The sequence below is a fragment of the Trachurus japonicus genome, chromosome 19 (genome assembly GCF_045865225.1).
Source record: "Trachurus japonicus isolate A0001 chromosome 19, Traja_1.0".
NCBI classification, from domain to species: domain Eukaryota; kingdom Metazoa; phylum Chordata; class Actinopteri; order Carangiformes; family Carangidae; genus Trachurus; species Trachurus japonicus.
In genome coordinates this window covers 6907225-6933480 of record NC_140925.1, presented here as the reverse complement: position 1 = coordinate 6933480, position 26256 = coordinate 6907225, and the positions used below count along the sequence as shown (strand labels likewise).

Sequence of the window (26256 nt, the reverse complement as noted above, 5' to 3'; positions counted from 1 at the left end):
GACATCATTTGGCTGAAAAGCATTAAAGCATCTCGTCTTACATATGGAACTTTTTCCAGTGTCGTATAAAGAACAGCGGCTATAGATTTCAACTGAAGTCATTTTATTTTTTATTTTTTATTTTTATGGTATCACATTTGTTCATTTGTAATTCTGGGAATTAGGACACAAACATGCACATGTTAAAGAGCCTACACACAAACTACACTTTCCTGACATTCATACACACACACACACACACACACACACACACACACACACACACACACACACACACACACACATACACATACACAGACAAACACATGCACACACAGCCTTAGAGTCTAGAGCCTAGCCCCGGCTGAACAATGTCTCCATTGTTTTGTGGGCTTTCACTGGCAGCAGGGGATGGCTGGAGTGTTAACCATTTCCCAACTGCACCTCACTGTGTTGTTAGAGTGTGTGTGTGTGTGTGTGTGTGTGTGTCAGAGGTAGTGAAGCCCAGGGATCAAGAGAGGGAGGGCACTTGTTCCAAGTGTATGGTAATTAGTGTGGAGGAAGTGATGGAATCTGGCCATTTTTACGGCCTGTAAGACCTCCCACCTGAGCCTTTACAACTACTGAACATGCTTAGTTTATTCCCATTCACTCTCACGTGTCTCTATGAAGAATGTGCACTGGGAAAGGGCTGTGTGAAAAGACAGGCATGTTTTTGATATTATATATATAAAAAAAAACAACAACAAAAAAACACAGCATTTAGCCAAGCATTCAGGAAAAGACATGGCACAATAACTCTGCGGATCCCCCACAATGGGCCAAAGGACTGGACGGGCCATGCGACTGCTGCTCCAGGGGTTAGTGTTAGAAAAGACACAGCCCTGGATCACATTCATCCTCCTTGAGCGCTTCTCTGTCCATTTTGGAGGAACGTGGGGGGGTTGGGGGATAAAGAAGGGCTTCCTGTGGTCTGAATGGAGGCCGTGCACCTGGTCTGGTCAAACAATTGCTGGGGACTCGGGGAGGTCTGGCCTCCTCGGCTGTTAATGAGCGACCCGGCGGTCAGCAGCCACCACCCACACACTGTCCACAGGCTTTACCTAGAAGGCTTTCTCTATCCTGACTTACACCGACCTTTCGCTGCTCTTTCCCTCTGCATTTCAAGCACTTTTTGTCTTCTCTCTGTGCACGCATCCCTCCATCCATCCCTCCATCCATCCATCCATCCATCCATCCACCCTCAACCTTCGCTGCAAGGGAAAAGCTTTAAGTATCACATGTTTATTTACCGCTGTGGTCACTTGAGTTGCAAACAAGGCTCTTTGCATGTAAAGATTTTTATTTACGATGATTTCATTTCAGTTCTTCTTCGCACATGATCCACCCCCCCCCCCCCCCTCCAGATAGAGGCCTTTGTGCCTGTCAGCTGTCTCTCACTTGTCTTCTCCAGACAAGATGCTTGTTCATGGGGTCACGCTTACATCATCGGCTCGAGCCCAAAAAATGGGAGGCCGTCGAGACGTGGCGTCAGGCCCGGGAGCCGTGACAATGAAAATGAGAGCACCTCTGTCATTGTATCTGTCCAGCAGTCTGGACCGGCTTCTTGTTTCCCACAGACAATCCACTCAGTGTTGTTGGCTTAGTCAGCAACAATACCACAACACAGACTGAAGAGTCTTCACACTCACTTCATGGACTTCACAGAATCCCCCAAAGGTTTTTTTTTTAAAGTAGAGGTTTCTGCTAAGTTGCCGTCGGAGCCGTCGTGTAGCTATAGCGACAACGTTAAAGGGCCAAATGAGCGGAATTCAAAACTTTGCACATTTTTTTTGTCGAACGTGTAGATTGAATTTGTGAAGAACTCTTAGCTTCTGCATTACAACATCTGATTGCAGGAAATGTGAATAGCAGCTTTTTGTATTGCCCTCCCCCCCCCCACCCCTACCTCTCAATCTGTGTGTGTGTGTGTGTGTAAGTAGCTCTAGGGCCATTGTCGTCTTTTCTTTCCTTGCTGTGGTATTTGACCGATATATAACCCCTCGTGAACTTAACCCACCCCGGGGAACGTGTGACTCCATGTTGGACACGCACATTTTCAAAGGATAATAGATATTTGTATCTGGAAGTGTGTGTGTGTGTGTGTGTGTGTGTGTGCCGCGCAGCGCTCACCGGTCTGGCTGTTATGAGAAGTTATCACGTTGGCCTCAGGTTCAAGCACAAGTACAAATAGAAGCTGCTGATCTTTGTGCAGCGACCTGCACAGTAGCTTGTACTGTATGCACACACTGCTGCACTACAGTAAATCAAAGGCCCTGTTGCTTCTCTTCCTCCACCATCATGTTGCAAATCTTACACCTCCCTTTCCATATTTTCCTCCTCCTCTTTCTTCCTTTTCATCATCTCCAGTTGTTTCAGAGCCATGTACTGTATTTGCCATTACGTCCACTAGATAGGAATCCATAGTTGAAACCATCAGAAATGACTCCTCTGGGGACCCGTAGTCTTCACACTTTTCATGCTGTCATTTAAAACCCATTAGGCGTCTCATCCACTCTTGTTTCTGTGCCGGATCTCGCTGCCTTGGTGGCGACGACAGTGGATTCCCTCAGATCAGCTGGAGCGTCTGTGAAGGTGCTGCCGGGTGCTAAGGAGGTTAAATGTTCTACTGAAGCGAAATATGGTTTTAACAACCAGCCAGCACAGCTTCCAACAGCCGTGTAAACCAGTTCAGAGCCAGTGTTCTCCTATTCTCTCTGTGTAAAAATCAGTAATAATGGTGCCGAACATGCACCCGGGAGAAAGCTGAGCCAGCAGAGGTGAGCTAGTAGTTTAAATAACTAAAAAGCCAGGGGATGCATTATATCCTGGGAGAACACGTTTGCTTTTGCATAAAAAAAAAACCTAAAAAAAAAAAAACCCTGTTGGCTGGGATTGTGTGCAGATGTGCATTTTGTGTGTGTGTGTGTGTATGCGAAGGAGAGATGGAGAGCTGATATAATTGTGTGACTTGGGAACGTCCATCTTTGCCTTTCAGGGGCCCTTCTGCTGGGAATTCCCTGGACAGTCAGATCTGAGCCTTCACCAATTTCATTTGGTGAGAGAACTTTGAATTCCAAAAATATCTTGCTGGATTTTTTTATTTTGTTTTGTTTTGGTTGATTCCACGCACAAATTAACAACTGATAATTGATGATTTTTTAAAAGCAAAAAAAAAAAAAAAAAAAAAAAAAATGAATGAAAAGCCTAAATCCTGGTGATGATGAGTGATGATAATCATGCTGTGTTGCGCTTTGTGCTAATTCAGTGCTGCTGCTTTGATGCTGATGTGCTTCTTTTTAATGTCTAAAATGCCAATTTCCCCACCATGGGATATTTGTGTTGGAGCCTCATACATTTGACCAATGTGCTTACTTAACATTTCTTTTAACACTAAACAAAGACGGTCCAGTTTCCTGAGGGGAGTTCAGTTGTCATCTTTCTCAGTTTTGTTTTTCACCCTTAACTCATCTCTATGTGTTTGTCATGTGTCCTGTTCCTAACGGGTCTTTGGTTTCTGGATCGCTCTGGTTTAATGACAACATCCTCTTCTAGCTTTTTGGGAGTAGTTGTCAAAAAAAAAAAAAGTGGATGTATTTGGTTTGAATAAGCTGAGACTCCAGCAGCAGCAGCAGGAGCAGTCAGAGAGTCTTTTCAGCTTTGTTTGTGTTTTATTTCTCTGCACAGCTGTTTTGAAGACTTCTCTCTATTAAACAGCATCTGGATATAAAGAGCGGAGCGATGATACACAGTCCGCGTCCCCCTTCGGTTGAAGATTCGGAGTAAATATTTCATGATATAGTGTCACAGACCAGAATCCTCCTCCGTCCGCCGCTGTGCTGCCACTTTAAAAATCAGTCCCTCGAACGCTGGCTGTAATTTAAAGAAACCAGAGCCCAAAGGTACAAAAATTTGTCTTGATTTTCCTGCGGCGCCAACATGCTGAGGACATCAGTGAGCCTTGTTTTGGTTTGCTTCACTTAGGCTCTGTGAAGCTAGAAAGAGGCTGGCATTACCAAGCCCAAAGGGGGGAACTTATTAATCTCCTCTGAGGCGACCGTGGACTCTGTGGATTGCCTACTTGAATTGTTTGACTAATCAATTGCTTGTTGATTTTGCACACTCTGCAGGGCCTTTGTTGTCGGTAAATAACATGAGTCCTTCAAAAAAAAAAAGGAGAGAAGGATAGGGGAAAAAGAAACAAGGTAAAGCGTGCTTGATTGTGCAAATAGCTGTTAATATGACGGTGGAGTCTGCTAGGATTTAAAACAAAACAACAACAACAAAAAAGAAAAAGAAGAAGCAAAAAAAAAAAAAAAAAACCTCCTTTCCCCATGTCAACATGCTGCCTCTCTCTCTTCCCTCCCTCTCTTATACAAGCACCTTTGCTAGAACTTGTTTGACAAGGTCTGGCAGGATCACTGTTGGGTGTGCCTGTCTGTCTTTCTGCGTGTGTGCGTGTGTGTTTGTGTCTTACAAACACACCTTTGTCTACACCAGTGCATATGTAGTATCCTTCCCTGCATCTAAGGTGTGACTCGAGCTTTAGATGACAGGTCGTCAGAGTCAGTTCACTTCAGGTTATAAACTTTTTGTGTGTTTGCATACAATGACGTGAACTCATTTAACCCCAGAGGCCGGACTTGCAGGCTTGTGTGGAGGGAATACTGAGCAGGAAGATCAGACACACACACACACAGAAAAAAAAGACAAAAAGACACACAGCAGGCTTTAGAGAGAATGTGGTAATCATGATTTGGTCATAGTTCGTTTGCACAAAGAAGCAGGATCAAGGTTCAGAAATTATATTGATAAATAATCTAATTTATGGTGAAGCGCTCCTGACAGACTGACAGTCGAGTGCACTCATCTTTGACTAATTTTCCCTGGGATAACGTGATCCCCGGCTCCGTTGTGCGGCGGCCCGGGCCTCCGGAGTGACAACAGACTCAGCAGCTCCCTGTGCTACTGTATTAACACTGGAGGCCGTTTCACAGAGAAACTTGTTTTGACAGAACTCCAGGTGTCTTATTGTTGGGGCTGGCATGGTTCAACAGATTTACCAATTAGCACTGGGCCGAGGGCAGGGGAAGGGTGGGAGGAGAGGAGAGGAGAGGAGAGGAGAGGAGAGGGGAGAGAAGGGAGGGAAGGAACGAAAACGGGAGGGGGGAGAGAGTAAGCAAGTGAGTGAGGAAGGGAGGGAGGGAGGGAGGGAGGGAGGGAGGGAGGGAGGGAGGGAGGGAGGGAGGGAGGATGGATGAGGCGGATTTGGCCGCAGTGATGGAATGAGGTTTTGAGTGAGAGGGGAAGGTGAGGCGGGAGAGGAGGAGGAGGAGGAGAAGGAGGAGGTGGGAAAGGGGACAAGACGAGGAGAAGGGGAAGGGGGGGGGGGGTTGTGGCCATACGGAGGCAGGCTGGAGTAAGGCGATCCGTGACCTCGTTTTTTTTTTTCTTTTCTTTTCTTTTTTTTCTCTTTTTCCCAGCAGCAGCAGCAGCAGCAGCAGCAGCAGCAGCAGCAGCAGCAGCAGCAGCAGCATGGAAGAGTTTGAGGTCTGAGCTGAGCCACAAAGAGGAGGAAGGGGAGGAGGGGGGGGGGGAACTACGTAGAAAAGGAAGGAGAGAGGGAAACTGTGTTAATTCATGACAACTTTACCACAGCTGAGTTTCTTGTGTGTGTGTTTTTTTTTTCCACACATAGGTACCTGCTGGGGGTGAACAGAAGTGCGGTAGTTTTATTCTTATAGATAAACTCCTGACACTTGATTCGGTTGTTGTGTGTTGTGTTGTGTTGTGTTGTGTTGCTAACACACATCCGTCTGCAGGGGAGCGCTGATTTTTTTTGTTTTGGCTCCAAGTCCCTCCTGGCTCGCCTGTTCTCACTCTGGTACGAGGCAGAATTTGTGTGGGATTAAACACGACGTTATTACTCTCACTAACCCTCTTTGTTATTCCTCAGAAAATATCTGCTCCTTTTTCCAGGAAGTTTGGAAGTGAACTTTTGAAAACAGGGTGAAGTGATTTAGTAAATATCCCAGGGGTGGCCCGCAGAATGCAGAGCAGTTTTTTTTTTTTTTTTTGGCTCATGAGTGTTATGACACCGGCACATGTGCCCACACATGCGTTGCTGCACCGCATGTATGTGTAGGTACATGTGCCCTTTAAGCTGGAAAATAGAACTGAAACTATAACTACAGGACGTGTTTCACTACTCGTGCTTCTTTTGGAGATGGAAAAACTATTGTTACTTTTTTTTTTTTAAGTTGCATGTTTTTTTTTTGTATGTATTTGAGCCAACCAATCACAAACCAGAAAAGTCAGGCTTTCTCTATATGTAGGAAGCCGTCAGGTCAACAGCTAAACTCGAAATATAGAAAGTAGCGGAGGGGGGGAAAAGTTGCGGAGTAGCAAGTTGTCTAATGTTTTTAGTGTGTAAGCAGAGCATGGGATGTCTGGTCTGAGTCACTGTTGAAAAAAAGTTGAATAGCTGCTAACAAGCCCATTGTTTAGAGTTAAACACCCCCCCTCCGCCTCCCTTCAACCAACTGCAGCTGGCTCCACCTGAGCAGAGCAAAAACTATAGGACAGCCATGAGTGTGTTCCTAGAAACCAGTCGTTGTGAGAGGAGAGGAGTGCGGATGCTTCCTGCTGCTCCACTTGTAAGTTTTAAGTTAAAGTAAAAGTTTGTGTTCTGCAGGAGAAGTTGGCTACACTGACATGCGGTAATAAGGCCTTTAAAGAATACACACCGTTCATGTGAGCTCGAAAGCTTCAGTCAGTCAGTCAGTCTTCGCGAAATCCAAATACTTTTTTTATTTTTTTATTACCACTGAGCAAGACTGAATTCATTACAGCAGCCAGCCGGGGAAGGTTCGACATTTAGACGCTTTGACACTTGAAGCCTTTCAGGAATCCTGTTTCAAAATATTCAGATCCTGTACCCGGCCCTGGCAACCTCACCGTGTGGGATGCCAGGGGAAAGGTTAAACCCAAATGAAGACATCAGCGTTTAATAAGCAAAACACAAAAAAGGTGTTTGATCAGTGGAGATTACAGTCAAAAAGCTCATTTCGGGACATCCTTCATAGTGCGGCCTCGTGAATCTGCCTCGATCCCACTATTGCTCTTGTTGTATACATAAAGTACGTACATGTACAAGCAGCTTGTGATAGAGAGTGATGGAGACAGCTTTCTGGAGATAGTGGTGGTGGTGGTGGTGGGGATAAGAGAGGAGGGGGGGTCGGGAGGAGGAGAAGAACATGAAGCCCCGCCAAATTCCCCAAAGAACAATTTACAGTTATGGATGAATACACTGTCACAGTCAAATCTGAACAGCGTGGATGTGTGTGTGCTGAGGACGGTGGAATGCTGAGTGATTCCAGAGAGCACTTAAGCTGCCTCGAATTCATTTTTTTTTCGCCCTGTTCCCACCCACTTTACACTTTATAACAGGAGAGGGGGCTTCTCTTTAGAGTTTGCAGGGGTAAACACCGGGGTATCTGCTTTCCTAGTCATTTAGCAGCGTTCCTCCGTCACCTTCCTCATATATTCTAAACAGTGTTTTTGAGATTTGTCGGGCCAGCGCGAACGACACTAACCCTCCAATTTATTTGATTTTTTTGTTCCACTCGGCAGTTCCAATGAAGACCTATCTGAACTTTTTGTTGGATTTGTTTGGCTCCGGTTTTGATGTGCCGTGTTGTTATTTTTTATTTTTTCCTTCTCTTCTCTGTCTTCTCCGTCTGTGTGTGTAGTCGACGGTGTCTGAATGCCAGGCCCTGCTTTTGTCTCGGGCTCGGGGAAGGAATTGTGATGTGAGACTTTATTTTCCTACCCAGTCAGTTTCTTTGAGCATTTTTATTCCCCCCCTCCCCTCCTCTCCCCTCTCCCCTTCCCCACACCCCCTCTCCAAACCCACCCTCCCACCACCTCGCTCCTGTGTTTTTGTTTTGTTTTTGTTTTTTCTAATAGTCCTGGAAGTTTGGGACACTTCTTTGAGGCAGGTGACGCCGCGATTTGACTGCTCTTGCATACCTGTGCAGGTGTGCACACGCTTTTGTATTTATTTATCCAGCCTTTCCAAAAAAAAAAAAAGAAAGAGAAATCTTGTCTCTCTGAATGGGCTGTTAAAGTGTCACTGAAATCTGTCATGTCATAGGAGGAGGGGGAAGTGTGATGGGGTGAAAAGGAGACCTGGATTCCACGAGATTAAGGAGGATCATCATACGAGAGGTTTTTGGATGAAGGGAAGGATGGCTCAATCCTGACGGTATATGAGCTGTTTTCCATGGAAGAGGAGTCAGTCAGTAACATGTCGGAGCACTTTTTATTCTCATCAGCGAGATGTGCTATATAGTAGACTGCTGCTCAGCGTTGGCCAGACGTTGCCTTGGAAAAAAAGATGCAGAGAGTTGCATGCTGGGAAAAGAATAAACAAGCCTGGCTGTCACCAAAGTTGGGGAAGAATCCTTAGTGCAGCGTTACTGTCAAAAAGCAGCTTCCATTTCATTCATTATTAACATTACCTAAACGCATTATTTGTGTATTTATTCATTCATTTGTCTTGTTAACATCCTCCCGGAGTAAGATAAACAGCGGCGGCCAGACTGGCTGTGTGACAGTTGGGTGTGTGAGATTTGAATAAAGAGCCCGGCAGCGTGATTGGAGCGAGACAGGAGCCGATTCGATGGACACCAGACTTCCTCTCCAGGCTCATTAAGGGACAGTAAGGCAATGATGTCGAATCGGCGCGCACTTTACCGGCCTGCCTTCTTCTTTGAACAGCGTCGCCCTCTTATCTGCAACATGCTCTGTTCCTCCATAACAAGACGCTCCCACTCTCGCGCTTACGCACGCACGCACGCACACACGCACGCACACTGTCTGTCTCTCTCTCTCGCTCTCTCCCCCTCGCGCACAAGCGTTCTGCCTACATACACACTCCCTCACACTTATTTAGTTTGTGTAGACAGAAAACTCTTAAGTATGTGGCTTGTCCACAGAATTTTGGCAGCTTTTGTTGTATTTTCTCCTACGCTATCGAAAAAGCCCGGTACTTGTTTTCTTTTTTTGTTCTGTTTTTTTTTTTTTTCTGCACAGACATCACAAATGGATATTTTAATTGGAACTTTTGGCACTGTCTCCATCTTGTGTTGGAATGGCAGACAAGTGAGTGGCTGGCGAGGCCGGGGCCGGGCTGATTGGTGTGTAGCGAGGCGTGCCTAAATCAACTGGCAGCATGAATAGCTTGCTTGATTCTCACTGGCATTCACTGGAATCCATGACATTTTTTTTTTTTTTTTCAAACAAGATTCTTTCTTTGGAGAGAGTCTGGGATAACCAACAGGGGAGAGAGAGGGAGAGAGAGAGAGAGAGAGAGAGAATACCTCCTGCTCCCATGAAGCATGACTTCCCTTTTGTTTTGTTGGTGCAATTTGCCTGCCTTTATGCCGACTCACTTTTTTGGGGGGGCTTTTGTGTTGTCAGAATTAAACAACTAACCCATGTTGTTGCCGCTCTCCAGCTGCAATCATTCGCTTTACAACTTCATATGGTTTTGAGATCTTAATGTACTTGTGATCACATCAGCGTAGAGAGTTATTGTCGTCGCACTTTTGATTTCAGAATGGGTTTAATTTACATAACAACAGAGCGAACAGGCTCGTTGGGGTTGGTTGAATAAGAAAACATGTGGACGGACTCATCGGCCTTGAAGATAATATAAAATATCTGATTGTTAAAGTGTCATTCAGTCTGCAGGCTGTGCTGGATTAGACTTTGTATGCACTCTGTTTAGATGCCTATTGCAAAGTTGTTTATTCTTATTTTTCTAAAGGATCTTTGTGAACCTTTACAGGCAGGTAAATGCCCAACACGATACATTTTATTCTTTTTATTTATTTATTTTTACTAACAAAGCTTTTCGTTGTGTGACCATGAAGAAGAAGATAATACAAATGTGCTGTTTTTTTTTTTTTTTTAATTCTTCTCCTTCTGCAGTAAGTCTGTCAGTGCTTCCACTCCTCTGGGCTTCAACAATGGCAGAAATACTTGAGATATTACTCACATCTCCAAAGTTTGCATAGAGGTTTAAGTTAATAGATTATTCATACATGCACCTTTTGGAATTTTGAGGAAATATCCACGTCCAGATTTCAGGGAATTGAAAGTGAATAGATCACCAACCCCAAATGACATGTTGGGCTGGACTGCTTAGGGGGAAAGCTCACTTTGGCTCGGCTGCAGCGACTAATGCAAACCACATGTTTGAGCTGCGCATCTGCATAAGTACACACCTGTTTAAACTGTGGACAGTCTTTTTTACCTCAAACAGTAAATTCAGGCACACTCACGCCAGCGGCACAGCGGCTGCAGAGCCGGGTCAGGTTGGAGTCATTGTAATCCTCCTTGACATAATGGAGTCCTTGTGTTTGGCTGGGCCTGTGTGAGTGTGTCAGTGTGTGTGTGTATGTGTGTGTGTGTGTGTGTGGAGGAAGAAGAGAGAGAGAGAGAATGGGAGAAAGATATGGTGTATGTCCAGGTGGGGTTGTGTGATCTGTATATACTCTGTGAATGCAAATAAGTGTTTTTGTGAGTGTGTGAGTGTGTGTGTGTGGTAGTGGGGCCTTCCTCTCCGGGCTGGTAGTCAGTGCTGTGTAATTACCTGGCTGTCTGCCACCGAGCCCCACTGGAGAAGAGACAGGAGTGGAGCTGTGTCTTACACAACGTAACGCTGCAGCCCATCTCAACCACTGGACCACAGTTTGTTCAGCTTGGGGTGTGTGGGCGCGACACAGTAACCTCTGGAGAGCCAGACCAGGTCGCTGAAGGTTTCGAAAGACTCACATATTAAAGGTTATTCCAATCACATCTTTTTTTATTTTTTTTAAGCGAGGAAAACGGGCTCGAAATGTATCAACACTCAGGTTTGTGTACAGTATGAGCTGAAAAACTCAATAATGGCGAATTACCATTATGTTGATGTCAGAAAATTGGGCAAAATGTCTTTCACATGTTCCCACAACCCAACGTGAAGTCAAAAATCCAAAGCTAATTTAATAAGTTTTAATATAATTTGATTTATTTAATTTGATGATATAAAATGGAAACGCAGCCAATTCTTGCATTGGAGCTGAAAAACATAAAAAAAAAAAAAAAAGAAAAAAAGAGCCAGCTCTCTTGGTTTTTGCCTTGTAAAATTACCCAACTAATGAACAGATCATTAAAACTGATGATTAATTTTAAGTTGCTTAATTGATTTATAGGCAAAAAAAAAAGAAGTTTGTAACACCAAAGTAAATACAGGGCAACAGGCCAGGAAAGGTTGTGAAACGCTGCTCTGCTGCTTCAGGGTAGAAAGCCCTTAACTGACAGACACAGACGGAAACAGAGCCAGCCAATCAGAGGACAGGAGAAGCCACAAGACAGATTTATAGCGCTGGCATAAAGAACATCTCTGAACTGGCATGTGACTTTTTTTTTTATTGCTTCACCACCAGGCACTGGGCTGGGGGAACTGATCTCTGCTCTAATACTGAGGCGCACCCCCTACCTGTGAAGGCCGGGCTCTCGTAGGTGCACAGGCACAGGAGAGACCACACCGCCATTTTAATTATTATATCTCCTCGGTCTTGATATGAGCAAAAAGCGAAGGCCTCGGCAGAACCTGGCACATCAAAGGATACCTCCCCTAGTCTTACAAGTTGCCTGTCTCTTTGGAGGAACCCAGGCCTTTGGAGTGAGCCACAGAAAGGGGGTTGGAGCCGCGGTGTGGATTCCCGGCTGGAATGAGTTTGATGGGCTAATTGTAGCCCCCAGTGGACACAGGCACACATCACAGAGGGACGGCAGAGCAGGGGGAGCAGGAGCTGTGGATGTGGAGCTGCAGTGGCGGGAAAAATCCTCCTGCTACTGTAGCTCGTCCCTCCACCTCTGGATCTCTGGATCTCTGGATCTCTGCACATACTTTTGATTCCAGCATCCCATCTTGCATTTATGGAAGTCTGGTATATTCTGACATGTGTCACTCTTTTTCCACTGTTCGCTTCACTCACTTTGCTGCACATGCACTTATTCTCTTCTGTTTAGCTCTGCAAACCTGGCAACTCCTTCGAGTATAGTCGCTGCCCATCTTTGCATTTTCTCTTTGCATATTGTGTTTTTCCGAGCCGGAGGCCTAATCTGCCGACTTTGACATTCTCCTTCGGAAATGACACTTTTCTCCAGGCTGTTGTGCACATTAATGATGAGCCGGCCTTGACAAGAATGCACGGCGGTCACCGCTTTTTAATAAGCCCTCTGACCGCACGATGGAGGGGCCGAAGCCGCAACACGACGCACAACAAAGCAGTGTAATGCACAGACAAAAGCGCACAATCCATTGTGCCTTGCAACCAACAAACATTAGCAACTGGCTCGACTGTGCTGGTGATCAAACGGGGCTTTCTGCAGCTTTGAACAGTTCTCTTTATTTTCTTCCTATCTGCATCCAAAAAAAAAAAAGAAAAGAAAAAGAAATCAATAGCCGAAACTTTTGAGTGCATGGATCAGTTTTTCCTCCCATTGCACCCGTAGCACCTCCCACACCCCCCCAACTCCCACTGCTAGTCTTCCAGTTGTACATTATGCCACAAGAGTAAAAACTCAGTTAAAAGGAGAAAGGCACAAGGAGATGACACCAGCAAGGAAGCGGCTCGTGTTTGGGTAGAACCCTGGCTGGGAGAAAAATCAATGGGAGGGAACACTTCCATACACGGAAATGGCACAATGGGAGGGAGGGGAGGGAGTAAAGATTTTCTTTTCTTTTTTTTCTTTTTTTTTAACTGAAAAATGATGCATTTGTTTTACCCAGAGAGAGAAAAAGCAAAGACGAGGAGCGAGGAGAGAAGAAGAAGAAGAAAAAAAAAACACTCTTCTGAACATCTTTTGAAAAAAAGCTAGCTCTTTGGTGAGGTTGAGTTGTGTGGTTAAGGTTTGTTTTATCCAACTGTGCGGAAGCGTGTGTAGCTGTCTTTCAGGTCTCTTTTTAGTTGAGGCGCAGAAAGACTACTCATGGCATGTTCAAGGGCACTCGGTGGACACGGATGCCCTGCAGGAGGCGGAATTATGAATACAACATGAGTAAACAGACACCTACATATACTATTAAAATAGTAAGCTTAGTACTTGGCAAGAGACGCTTCTAAGTAGTAATTTGAGCCGGTCCGTAGCAGTTCAACCTCACTCTTCTGAGGGTCATTGATAAAGACTTGTGAAAAATCAGCTCTAATTTGCCTGATAGTGGAATGATTTGCACATTGGCAGTAATGTATTCCTGCGTGCATTCCTCCAATACAAGCTTTTTAGTATTCAGCTTAGTGATAAAGGATTTTTTTTTTTTTTTTTTTTACACAACAGCTGTGAACAAAGAATACAATAGCACACAAACTCGAAACACAATTCCGAGCCTGAGCCTTGAATGGCATTCAGACTTCACTGTGACTGAGCGTACCCATTCAGTGGGAGTATACGCGCCGGCGGTTGAAGAGATGGTATCAAGTTGCCTGCAGATGGGGGTCAGTGTGACTGGCACAGTTGGCACCTTGGCACAGCAGCAGCAGCAGCAGCAGCAGCAGCAGCAGCAGCGTCGCCGTATAGCACTCAGATCCGCAAAAGGATGCGTCGACTGAAGAGGTTGAGGGGAGGGGAGGAGGGTGGTTGGTTGGTTGGTTGGCGGTGATGGTGGTGGTGGTGGTGGTGGTGGTGGGGGGGGCCGGGGAGCGAATCGTTCTTCTCACTTCTCCTTTTTTTTTATTTTTTTATTGTCTGCGCTTCCTGTTTTGAAAGCCATTAAGGAGCAAATTTCCTCACAGCGAGAGGGGAGATGAAAAGGCCCGGTCTTTTGAAACATGTCCAAGCGCAAATGTGAAAAAGAGGGGGAATGATAGCTATCTGTAAACATCTCTGTCGAGGGGTCGACGGAAAAGGAATTGTGAGGGGGGAAAAATGATACATTCATTTGCGTTCCTCTTTTTTTTGATTCGCTGATGAAAGAGATGCTGCAGTTTTTTGTTCCCAGCCAGCTGTATTGCTCTATTCACAACCACACTAATATATCAGGGTGCTGGCTCACATAACTGCACAGCCATCCCCCCCCCCCTCCACCACCACCACCACCACCCCCCTCACCCCCTTTCCGAAAATGCTTTGTGACATCTGCATCCACACATGTCTGCATTCACTGTAGCCGGCGAGTATTTATAGACGAGTTTGGTTTTGTCATCCATTGATCCCGTCAGGTCCTCTGATCGCAAAACTGTACTTTCAAGCAGCTTTTAAAATGCAATCTCGCTGCGTGCGCTTGAACCGAGAGCGCCCGAGGTTATACCTGCTCCACCAGACCTGGTTTTTACGGAGGAGACCTTGGAAAGTCTTTAAGTGCGACCCCGGTAACACCAGTTAGTCATTTTGTGTGCTGCAGCTGTCGCTTCTATTTAACACGTTCAGTTGGCACACACTACGTTTATGCCAGTCTCCCCTCTTTGGTGCTTGTCTGGTTTCTCAAGAGTAGCAGTAACTCGGTGCTGCAGACTCTCCTCCTCCTCCTCCTCCTCCTCCTCCTCCTCCTCCCTCTCCTCTTCCTTCTCCCTCCTCTACCCCCTCACTGCCCCCGAGCCTGGCCAGTCTGTGGCTCTTAATAAAACCGACAGGCTCTAATTGGGCTTAATTGCACCCTTCGGGCATCGTCAAAAGGAGTGTTGCAAAACAAACTGCAGGGTCTGCAAGCAGGCCAGCCAGTGTACGGCAGCACGTCGGCCCACCGAGCTCGCGCGTCTTTATGCGCGTACGCGTGCAAAATGTTTGCCGGAGCTTGTCGTTTTAACGTACGGCATGCACGAGCGGTGTAAAACGGGCCGCGTCAGGAATGTGCATGAGTAAGCGTCATGTTTAATGACGTGGGTGTATGTGCAGGGAGGAGGTTTAGCAAACCATTCATTCCTCACAGCGAGCCAAAGTGAACAAGAGCTCACAAGTCTGGGAATCTTATGCATTCAAGCAGGCAGCATCACCTGACTGTGAACCCCTCGCCGCTGTCTGCCGCCAAAAATCGACATCAACAGTAAAAAAAAACGGAGTACGTCTGGTGTCTTTGAGGAAACGTCTGCAACTCCATGTGTCAAAAAAAGAAGCCGTCTTAAATCCCCGCTATTACAAAGAACCCCTACTAAACAAATCCCCATCTGCCTTTGAGCGGTGTAAGTAAAAAGATGAAATGGTGCTCTGCATCCCAGTAGCACCACCTCCTGGTTAACGGACAGGGGCGACCATGATACTGGCTTCCCGTTCGAACGTGGGCTAATTCAGGAGAGGCGGGGCCCGGCGCTCCCCCACAGGAGCCTTTGCTGGGTCATTGAGCACAATCGATGGAGAGCTCCAGATGGGATTGAGTCATTCAAATGGCAAAATCTAACCTGTGTGTGTGTGTCTGTGTGTGTGTGAGAGAGACGGTGGTGACCCCTGAGGCTGCGACCCGCAAGGAAGACGGAGAGATAATCACATTGAGCACAGAGCTGTGCTAAAACTCTCCTCGCCATTTGTTCCTCCTTCTACCCTTTGAGTTGTTTACTCCTTTCACAGTCATCCCCCTGAAAACTTCTGGAACTCCATTTTGTTTTGAAGACCTAGTATACAGCTTGATAGGGGGAAAGGAGAGAAAAAAAAATAAAAAAGATGCCACAAACCGGATCATTTCTATTGTGCGGCGCGTTGTGCCGGGTAGAGACACGGGGAACGAGGCATCCACTGTGTTTTTGTCCAGAGCTTAAAAGTCATGTAATGATGCAGTGGCTGAGCCGGAGGCCCCATAAAGACTGGAAGGGCCTTATTTCAGTGGCCTGCTGCTGCTCCAGCGCCTGACGAGCAGACTCTGTCAGGTCTTTCAGGAAAAGAGACAGAGCACATAATTAAGATATACAGCCCAGGGTGGACTGAATATATAGACTGAAAATATAGAGGAGCAGACCAGTCGGCCTCAATCACAGCCTGTGGTTAAGTGTTTGGCTGCAGACGGTGCCCAGACCTGTGCGAGTGTATGTTTCTGTTTGTGTGTGTGTGTGTGTGTGTGTGTGTGTGTGTGTGTCTGTCAGCAGTCTGAGCAGCATGCTATAAAAGGCTGGTGAGTCGAGCCATAGCCTCTCTGTGTGTCGGGGTCACAGCGAGCCAAGCTGCTTGTGCGTGTATGTGAACACGTACACGTATTCGATGTGGGTATTCTACGTGTTTATTTGCAAGCGTGTGTGCGTGTGCATGTGTGTGTGAAAGATGCAACTCCCCCTCTCTGACCCAAAGTTCCTTCCCCATTTCCGTATTCATCCCAGTTGTAATATATAATCCTGCTGTCTGGGGCAATAGTGTGTATCTGAGAGGACACATCCTCCTGCTTGCTCCTTGACTTAACACCCAATGTAAACACACACACACACACACACACACCGACACACACACTTTGCTGCTCACACCTCAGCCGTTTCAGTGCTTTGTCACTCTCTAATGATAACTATCCATCAATGGCAGGGGCGTTGCTTTGGGAAATGAAGATGGATTGAATTAGCGTCGAGTGCGCTGGCCGCTGCGTTGTGGCGGCAACCCGTAATTACACTGTCAGGACTATTGAACCGACACCACCCCCCCCACCTACCCACCCAATACCCCCCCACCACCACCCTCCTTACCCTGAACGAGACGCTGAACTTAACACATTTGCACCAGTGTTGATTACAAGGTCTCTTAGTCGGGGCAGATTCACATCATGTAGTTCCTAATGGCAAGTGAAAGGCCCGGTCATCTGCGGAGGATTAGAGCGTCGCCGTGTGTACACAGCGCTGAATCAACAGCGGCGATGGAGCGACGGCTGCAAACCGTAACCCTCATTGTTGGAGGAATGAAAACAATGGGGGAAAGCTTCACGCAGTCTCATTGTCCCATTGTAAACAAACACACATGGGAGCAATCATGTTTGAAACTCGCCCGAGTGCTATAGCACCACATCGCTCGGCAGCTGATCCGCATGGAAACCAAAGCACTATCAGTGTTTACCACAAGTTCATGGAATAACCAGTCCGAGTGTAGGGAGGGGAAAGGGAGGGAGGGCTTATTGTTTTCCTTTTTGACTCTTTTGTTGCATTTTTGATTTTGCAACTCGGCTAAAAAAAAAACAAACACGTAAATTTAATCTATAAAAACAGTTTATGCTCCCAGTCCGGATGATTATGAATTTTGCATTGCTGCACATTGCTGCTGTTTTCATTCCATTCAGAGACATTCAGCATATGAGATGGGCAGGATTATACATGCAATCTGTTTGTACAATTGAATAAAGAAAATTAAAATTTGTAAAAAAAAAATAAAAAAAAAGACATAATGAGACACATACAGGGACCTGTGTGTGGTGATTTCTACACAATGTGCAGCCACTGTAACTTCTGTAAACACAGTGTCCAGCTTCATGGAATTGTACAAACAAACCTTAGATGATAAAATATCTGTATAAAAAATATTTTATGAAGTATTTGCAGAGCTTAAAATGACGGGATCTTTGTGAGAATTCAGAATGGGAGCTGCCATTGCAACCATTTGTCTTTGAAGAGGCACAAACACAGATAGCGTAGAGGCGACAAGTAACACAAGCACAAACAACCAGACCTTCCTCCGCCACCACCATCAGCATCCGTTTCCTGCGACCCCCTCCCCTCTCTGTGGGAAATTAAAATTGGGCTGAAGTGTTTGTTATTAGATACGTCCGAGGAAACTCCAGGAAATGGACTTAATTTCATATTGAGGCACATGACTCGGAGGATCTTAGCGAACCAATTAACCTCACCTCAGCTCATTAAAAACTCTCCTTTCATGTCCAGAAGCAGCGACTCATCCGCCAACACGGGACATGAAAGCACAAATTTGTCCATCCAAAACTCTTAAAAGTAATTGGAAAGGTAGATACAAAGGGCCGGTAATCTAGTGACACAGCCTAACTCAAGTGAAGTTATAAAAAAAAAAAAAGAGGTGAAGACGAGCTGAGAGAAAGGATCCATCATGCAGATGATCGCTTATATTATCGGCTTTGAAAGGGCAACCTTAAAGACCTCGCCCCGCAGGATTAAGACAATCGCACTCCAAGGTCACCACAGCTGGAAATGCAGAAACATCTGCTTCACTCAATAGATGTCAGTTCCCTTCGTGGCTCAATGCAAACCAGGGGAGGTGCTGCGGCAAATGGTTTCCGTTTTTCTTTTTTTTTTCCTTCTTCTCAAATGACCCATCTCCATGTCAGCGAACTGTAAAGAGCCTAACTAGTTGCTATTGTGTTTTCCTGCCAGATAAGTTTCCCTGCACGCACGCACACTGCCTGGAATTTGAACTCTTTCAGTTTTTATCAATAGAAAGAGTGATAAATATATTTTTTTTTACTTACGCCACCAAAGCAGTAGAGTAGAGGATGATGAGATGCGTGTAGTGGCTGTAAGCTTAGCTCAGCATTGTCGCATTGTTTCCTGCGGTTTTCTGTGTCAGTCTCATTGAAAGTCCATTTGTGTAGCCCAACAAGAACATTAATATTAGTCATAACTTAAGGATTATGGTGCAGTAATTGCATGTGCACAGTGTGTGTGTATGTGTGTGTGTGTGTTTTTCTGCACATAAAACACAATTTCAGGCCTTTGTTGAAACTATCTAATGGGTTAATGGCATTGAGAGGGACCATTCAGCTCTTTGCACGCCAGCATGGGCGCGCGTGCTGAGTGTGTGTGTGTGCACGTCTTGGCTCACACAGTGCACACTCATCAAGCCACATGCAAACAACCAATCTCTGTCATCTGCATCAAAATAATTACAGAGAGATAAACACACCATTTGACCATTTTCACAGTGATCTAATCTGAAGCTGGGCTGTGAAAGCGCACGGGGGAGATGATCAAATCCCTGCTTAATGGAACTGATCACTACTGTGTGTTCAACATTCAGCCGACAGCCGTATTACAGATGCATCTCCTCATCTTTCTCTGCACTTAGCATGCCTGCTTTGTCTTTTCAGACATTTCTATTTAAAACAGAAATTAGGAGAAAAATTACATTTAGCATTCATTTAGATTTTGACTGTCTGACCCATTTTTTCTTGGCGGTATAAACCATTTAGATCAGATGTTAAGGAGGGGGAAAAAAGTGCAGGCCTTTTGTCTTGAGATCAGGATGGCGATGGACTCGGAGTGTATTGGTTACAGCCCTATTGCTCAACGCGTTTCCATCTCCTTTTAGCTAGAAGGCAAACAGCCTCCGAAATCTGATTAGCCTCCATTATAAAGAGTGATATTTTCATCCCGCCGATTCTCGGCACTGCGTCAGAGCATTTGGCCGCTTTAATGCCGGGAAAAGCATGCTCTTTTGACAGATAGTAGATATTCCTAACATCTCTTGTTTGGACATTTCTGTCTTTTGTGACATGGAATAAAAGACGGGCAAGAAAATAAAAAGCAACTAAATAATGTCAAAAGATCAGAAATCAATGGGCCGGAGGAACGTGATCCGCACGGCTCCGTATGCGACCGCTCTGCCCCCCACCCCTGCATTACGAGTGTCTTTCCACGGCCGCTTAAGTTGCTTTTGTTCACCCCCTCGGAGATGTAACTCAAGCATGAGGAAGCCGTCTGACAATGTTTGGATATCGGCAAAAAAAAAAAAAGAAAAAGCCTTTTACTTAAAGGTTACTTGCCCAAGGTTTATTGAGTTACACGTTCATCAGTGATGGGAGGCAGAAGAGTTGAGCCATGAGAGAGCTTCATTAATGTGTAGGTTTGTATTTCACATTTTGATGTAACCGTGATGTGGAGTAGCAGGAAATGATCAATGAGGCTGTGGATAAAATGTTTCGTTCAGACAGATGGAAGTTGGATTTTTGGCATACAGTATGTGGATTTTTTCTATGCAGCAAAATAACAATAAAAACTGAATATCAAAGAAAAAAACAAAACAAAAATCAAGATGGCATATTGTAATTGTATTTTATTCATTTTGACACATTTATTTTTTGTATTTGTTAGCACTGAAATATACATAAAGTTAGCAATAACCATTATGAATAGAAAATCCCCCTTTGTAAAAGAATTATACGTAACAATTTAATTGGCTCAAACACCTTTTTACAATATTTGCGCAACATATACAAAATTTGATAATAAATTGTAAACAATTCAAAGGGCCTGTGAATTAAATGCTTGATTTTGAAGATGATGTTGCCTATATAAATATAAAAAGAGCAGTTCTCCTTTTAAGTTTTTTTTTCTTCTTGGTTTTAATCTGATAATAGCTCCCCTTGTTGGATAAAAATAGATACTGCATTTATTATCATCTTGTATTTTTGCTATAACTGTAGGTCATTGGCAGGGTACTTTATCACCCCCTTTTCTTTCTAAAGAAATGTTGGACTCCTTTTAAAACAATTTCTATGGGTTACACTAGAGGTTACAGTATAAGGTTTCAACTTCTGTGGGAGTTGTGATCTGTTCTAATGAGAAAAAGAAAATGCAGCACCACAATGCTTTGTGTCACCCACTGAGGCAGAGAGATAGACACAGGATTAAAAAAAAAAAAAGAAAGAGGCGAAAAAAACAATTTCTGGACATTTCTAGGAGATAAATTTAATTTCTTTGCTATTTGGAGGTCTTCTTTGAAAACGCAATTGTAATGAACACATTCAAAACTGGAGAATAGATTTACCCTCAGCTTCAAATAAGTTGGCGTTATCGGACTCTGTCATTCGCTCCTTCCCATTTTCGAGCTGCTAATTGATGTTTTTGATGTCGGCGAGAAAATTGAAGAAAATGTCATGTGTGAACCGGCGCGGAAGTTAATAAGATTGACTTCGTTGACTGAATTCACAATGAGCGAAGGAGAGGCGTGTAATGGGGACTGCTGCGAATTCGCCCGTCCATCTGCCGAGGGTTGAAATCGACACCTAGCGCGAATGGTCGATATAGGAGGGATGGAGCATTTGGGATGCCCCCTCCACCTCCAAAAAGAAAAAAAAAATTTCCTCCGTTCTTAACAGTTGGGTTTTGATTTTGTTTTCCCACTGATTGGAGTGCATAAGCAGCTGTTTTTCCAGAGGGCTCCTGCCCCGGCCCCGGCTCCCAGGGCTGCCTCCTTCCTCGCTCCAAACAATACTCGTTCTTAATGCTGTTTTGAGACTGAAAAGCCACGGAGCTCTATAGAGGTTAGATTAAGATGTGGCTAAAAGATGCACCAATATCAGTTAGGGTCATTGCATATGCTTGGCCAATGTGTAACAGAGCTTGAACTTAAATCCCCTTAAATAAAAGGATAGAAGCACCACCGGGGTCGCTCCATCTTGAGCCATTTATCGAGCACTGGCTGAAAGCCAAACGTAGCCGCTTTACCTCTCATGCTCTTTTTTTCTTAAAGTTCGTCCAATGATGAAATTATAAGTAAGAATTTTGCCGAATTTTTAATAAACATAGCATCGATTCAATAGTATTTATTTGTTGATTGGCGTTTGCGTTAGGTGTAATGGGTTTTGCGTTTTTAATTGGGGCACGGATTAGTTGAGTTTGGTTCAGTGCTTCTGATTATTTTTCCCCGGCCTAAAGGGGACTGAGCTAAACCCCTAATACGGCCAGTACCCCTAAGCGCTCTTCTTTTTGAAGACACCAAACAAAAAAAAAAAAAGTGGCCTCAGCTAGCGTTCGGCCCTCCGAGGATCGTGGATAAGGGACATTATTCTCAGAATAGGCAATTAATTCCGCTGGCAACGATCGGTTAGAGCTTCTTCCCCCACCGCCCCTCCAAATGCCCTCCTCTCCACCCTCCACTCGCCATTTGAAATGCTAACACAATGAAATATTTTTCTATTGGTCCGTGTCCCTCGGCTAAGCCACCGCCGCGGGCAAAGAATTTCATCGACTGATGAGACCACAGGCATGCTCGATAAAAAGGTTAACTGTACGTGACACGCACTCCAAGTAGCTCGCGCTACCTTGAACTCTCAAGTTCTGTAACTTTTATTTGACTTTTTATTGTTAGCGAGGCAGGGCTTGTTTGGCTGCGGCGGCTAAGGACGAAGCTGTTTTTTTTTTTTTTTTTGTCACAGTATTACTGAAAAACGAGGATAACGTGACCGTTTTTTTTTTTTTCACACAAAGCAATTTCCTTGTTCTTGATTGTGCCTTTTCTACGATAGCATTTTCCGGACGAGTTTTCATTGTCGCTGATTATATGACAGCTTTTTTCTTTTTTTCTTTTTTATATAAAAAGAAAACAGTTTATAATCAAATGCAGTGCCTTTCAAATGCTAACTCAGGATAGTTTGCCATGTAATGTCCCGTTTCATACAGAATGACAGAAGAATTAATGTGTTCAATTGTGAGACACTGGAATTGATTAAGAAAAAAAAAAAAAAAAAAAAAGAATAAATATGGGCCGGATTTGTATTTGTACCGTGTTATTATTGTCATGCTAAACCTTTAGCTTTCGTTTACATTTTCCTTTCGACACCGCACAGTATACATTTGTATCCATTGTGTTGTATTTTACAAAAGCTTGGCTGTGCTGTGTAAGAATAAAGAAGAATCCAGGATGGCACATTTCTTCCACCTTCAGGGATAGGCAAAGGTAGACTGCCAGAGAGTGGGAGGAGGATTCCAGGCTGTTTTCAAATTGTTAGTAAAAGATATATGGGCACAGAATAGGTATGGCTGCTGCAGTACCCCCCAACCCCATCTTTCATGCACACAAACACACGCGCACGCACACACACATACACAGAGTGCTGTGCGAGGACTGAGGCAGGTGGCTCCCCATGGCTGCAGCTTCATGACAACATGCCATTAGAAATAGCAGGCCTGTTGATCAATCCTGCCGACATGACAGCTTCGCCGCGAGGCCTGGCTCTTTGAGTGCCGACGCCGCGGCAGCTCCCTCTCCCGTTTCTCCCCACTAATTGGTGAAGGTTTCTCTTATATATGCTCGTGGCACAGGGCTTTTTTTCTCTTCCACCTCCTCCTCCTCCTTTTCTTCTTTTTCTCCCTCTCCCTCTTTCTACTTTTTTAGTTTCAGCTCCTCTTTCCCCCCCATGTACCCCCCTCCTCCCCCCCATCCATGCCACCCATTTTTATCTCTCTCTCTACATATATATTTATATATATAATATATATATTTTTTGTTTTTCATTTTAACATTGTCACATTGGAAGCGATAACTTTGGGTGAGATATTGCAAGTGGGTTGAGTAAAGGGATGTGTGTGCCGCGGGCACTGTTCGTTCTGTATTTTTTGTGGGACTATTGGAGCTGGGATTTGACATTGACTCTAGGCAATGTGCATCAGCACCAGATACACAATGGGGATCATCCAGAAAGAAAAAAAATTAAGTCTTTGTCAGGTGAAATGAAGGAGAAACTAGGCCTTTGATACGGTTGCATTTTTAATTGCATGGTTTATTTTGACAATTTAGGCTATGCTGCTAAAAATACTATATCCATAATGAAGTGACACTGTGTCATTTACATTGAAACTCTCTCCTTTTTTTTTCTTTTTTACTCCTCATGAACAGCCGTGTGGAATCTGTATTTATGTTTATTTGATTTATCACGTAATCCCTTTCTTTCTCATCAAACAGAATTAAGTTGCTAAACGTCAAAACAATTGTCAGTGTGTTGCTCGCTGACTTGTCACGGCGCACAGGGCTTGCGTTCTAATTCCACCAGTGTTTCGCCGGCGCATCACTCTTAAACGCCACCCACTCTGAATCTCTCCCAACTAAATAAATGAGGGGGGAGATAAGCACACATTAAATGTTTAACTGTCTCGCATTTGTCATCTGTTTTACCCCTCTTAATTAAACAGACACAGCTTAGCCCCGGCACTCCAAGTGCAGACACACACACACACACACACACATACACACGCTGCCTGTGAGCACTGGAGCCTGAGTGCAAACCCTGTCCTGCCGATGATTAATTTAGCCGTTAATATTTATTTTACCCCGTCTTGCGAAGTTAGCAGCTCAGTGGAGGGTGAACCTGAGATTTTGTGTCTGCGGTCCTGCAGGCTGTCTTGTTGCAGAGTGAGGAGGAAAATATAGATTTTATTTGTTTATTTTTTCTTTTCTTGTTTTTTATTCCTTTCCTATTTTTTTTTTCTTCCTTCCCATTATAGTTCAGAGTTGCAGGAGAGAAGTATTCTGTGGGCCAGTGGTGATTTGTGTCTGCTTCAGTATATTATAGTGATGTGGTGCATGTTGAAAACATTAACTACTACCTCCACCCAGTGGCACAAAATGAAAAAAAAAAAAAAAGGCAGGTGTGATTGGCAGCACACAGTATTTAATGTAGTGGGAAGACTTGCCTTAAGCAAAGAGGGGGATGTATTCACCACACAATAGTACTGCTATCTCCCACTCTGCATTGTCTCTCTCATCGCCGACCTTATTACATGCCGTATTTGGCATGAAGAATCCCCTTCTTATCGACACTGAATTTTAATGCCAATACGCGTAGATGGCCGCCTTATTCTAGTAGTTATTTTGACATCACATTTCATTTTCTGTGTGTGTGTGTGAGAGAGAGAGCGCGTGTGTTGGTTTATTTTTTCCTGGTGAATCAGAAAGGAGATCTGTCTGCACCACTGTACACTACTGTGCTCTCAACTTGCTGACTGTTGTGTAAAATATAGTGCGATTGAACATTGTGTGCCACCGGTGCTTTGCCGCTTCTTGGGGCATCAGCAGACGTTGGAAAAAGCAAAAAAAAAAAAAAAAAAAAAGGAGAAGGGGAGAGTAAGAGAGATGGAGCCCGGGCCCGGGGTGAGTGGGGAAAAGAGAGGAGAGTAAGAATTGGGGGGTTCCTCTGAAGCCCCCTCTCCAGATCCGAGGAGCGGAGCGGGGATCAAAGTGGCTTGTTTTATGTGGCTGGTGCGAGACTTTGAAGTCCCAGAGTCACCTACAGCACTCACTTCATCAAGTTCACTAGTGTCTTAATAGCAGATCAATAAGTTTCAAAGTCGGAGAGTTAATTTGATACTAGCGCTGATGTGATCACGCTGGGCCACAGAGCTGCCTGCTCTGCTCCCTCTCGTCTCTCTCTTCCCTTCTCTCCTCCTCACCTAGATTGGACCTGTTTTAGGCTCTCAACTTGAATTAAGCCGTGGTGGGATTCTGTGTTCGGTGCCTGTTTTCATAGGAAGCCTTGCGTGAACACTTAATCAGTGTCTGTGCTTGTGTCACACCAATTAAAAGATCATTTGTTTAATTAGAATTTAATTTACGGCATTCTTCCGCATACATGTGAATTTCAAGATCTATGTTTTTCACGTCTATATTTTTTAATATTTCTATTATCAGGAATTATTTATGAATGTGAATTTATGCCGAGCTGCAGTACAGATATTTAATTGATCTGATACAGTATTTTGAGCAACAAATAATTGGTTCTTTTCTGGCTCAAAATATAATTATTGAAATAATCAAATTAATATAAAAATATAGTAAATTAGTTTTTTGTTATATCCAGTTGTCCTCCTTAATTTTATTACATTTTCACTTCACTGCTGAATTGGATCAAGTCTTATTCATTTTCGGATCCTGTCAGTTCTAAATTTTAATATCAAATTATAAGAATGATCATGAAAATCAAAGTAACATTTAAAAAAGTAACAAAATTGATTAAATATATCACAGAGTCATTTGTAAAGTTTTTTAAATTTGAACAGTGCGGTGAAAAGAGAAATTACGGCAATGCCGACGGCTTTCGGAGAACGGAAGAATCAGGAAAACAGAGCGCTTTCTTATGCGTGCTATTCATTTCAAGAATAAGCAGCACCATCTGTATTTGGTGCCGTGATACCAGCGAGGTGGTGGCGAGGCCGGATCGGCACCTCGAGAACAAAAGGGCAATTTAGTATGTTCATCTAAGGGTTGCTAATGGTATTAGGGAGCCGGCAGGGTGGTCAGCAGGGGCCCGGCGCTCCAAGGTGAGCCCACAGCTTGACCTCCGCACTCACACCAATTCACCGGGCTGCTGGCATTAGTGCCACACATCTGCCAGTTTTTGTGCAAACCCCTTCAGTGCTTTTCACTTTATTTTGTAATGCATTCCTCATATGGCCGCGAATAGAAAATAAGTTTGCATTTGACCCAAATAAGACTTTGCACTCGGCCGTTCCTCTGACCGAGATAATGGAACTGAGGAAAAGTAATCAG

At 44.4% G+C, this 26256-nt stretch overlaps 1 protein-coding gene across 33 annotated transcripts in view; it reads left to right on the top strand.

The window, feature by feature from the left end:
* tcf7l2 (transcription factor 7 like 2) overlaps positions 1 to 26256 on the top strand; it is a 94373-nt gene that overhangs the window by 36591 nt on the left and 31526 nt on the right. For 17 of the 33 annotated variants that reach the window (XM_085762245.1, XM_085762234.1, XM_085762240.1 and 14 more), the window contains exon 5: positions 3017 to 3076. The exons of the other annotated variants lie outside the window; for them this stretch is intronic. In XM_085762245.1, the coding sequence (XP_085618371.1) occupies positions 3017 to 3076 (60 nt within the window). The remainder of the gene's footprint in view (positions 1 to 3016; positions 3077 to 26256) is intronic. 33 annotated transcript variants of the gene reach the window in all.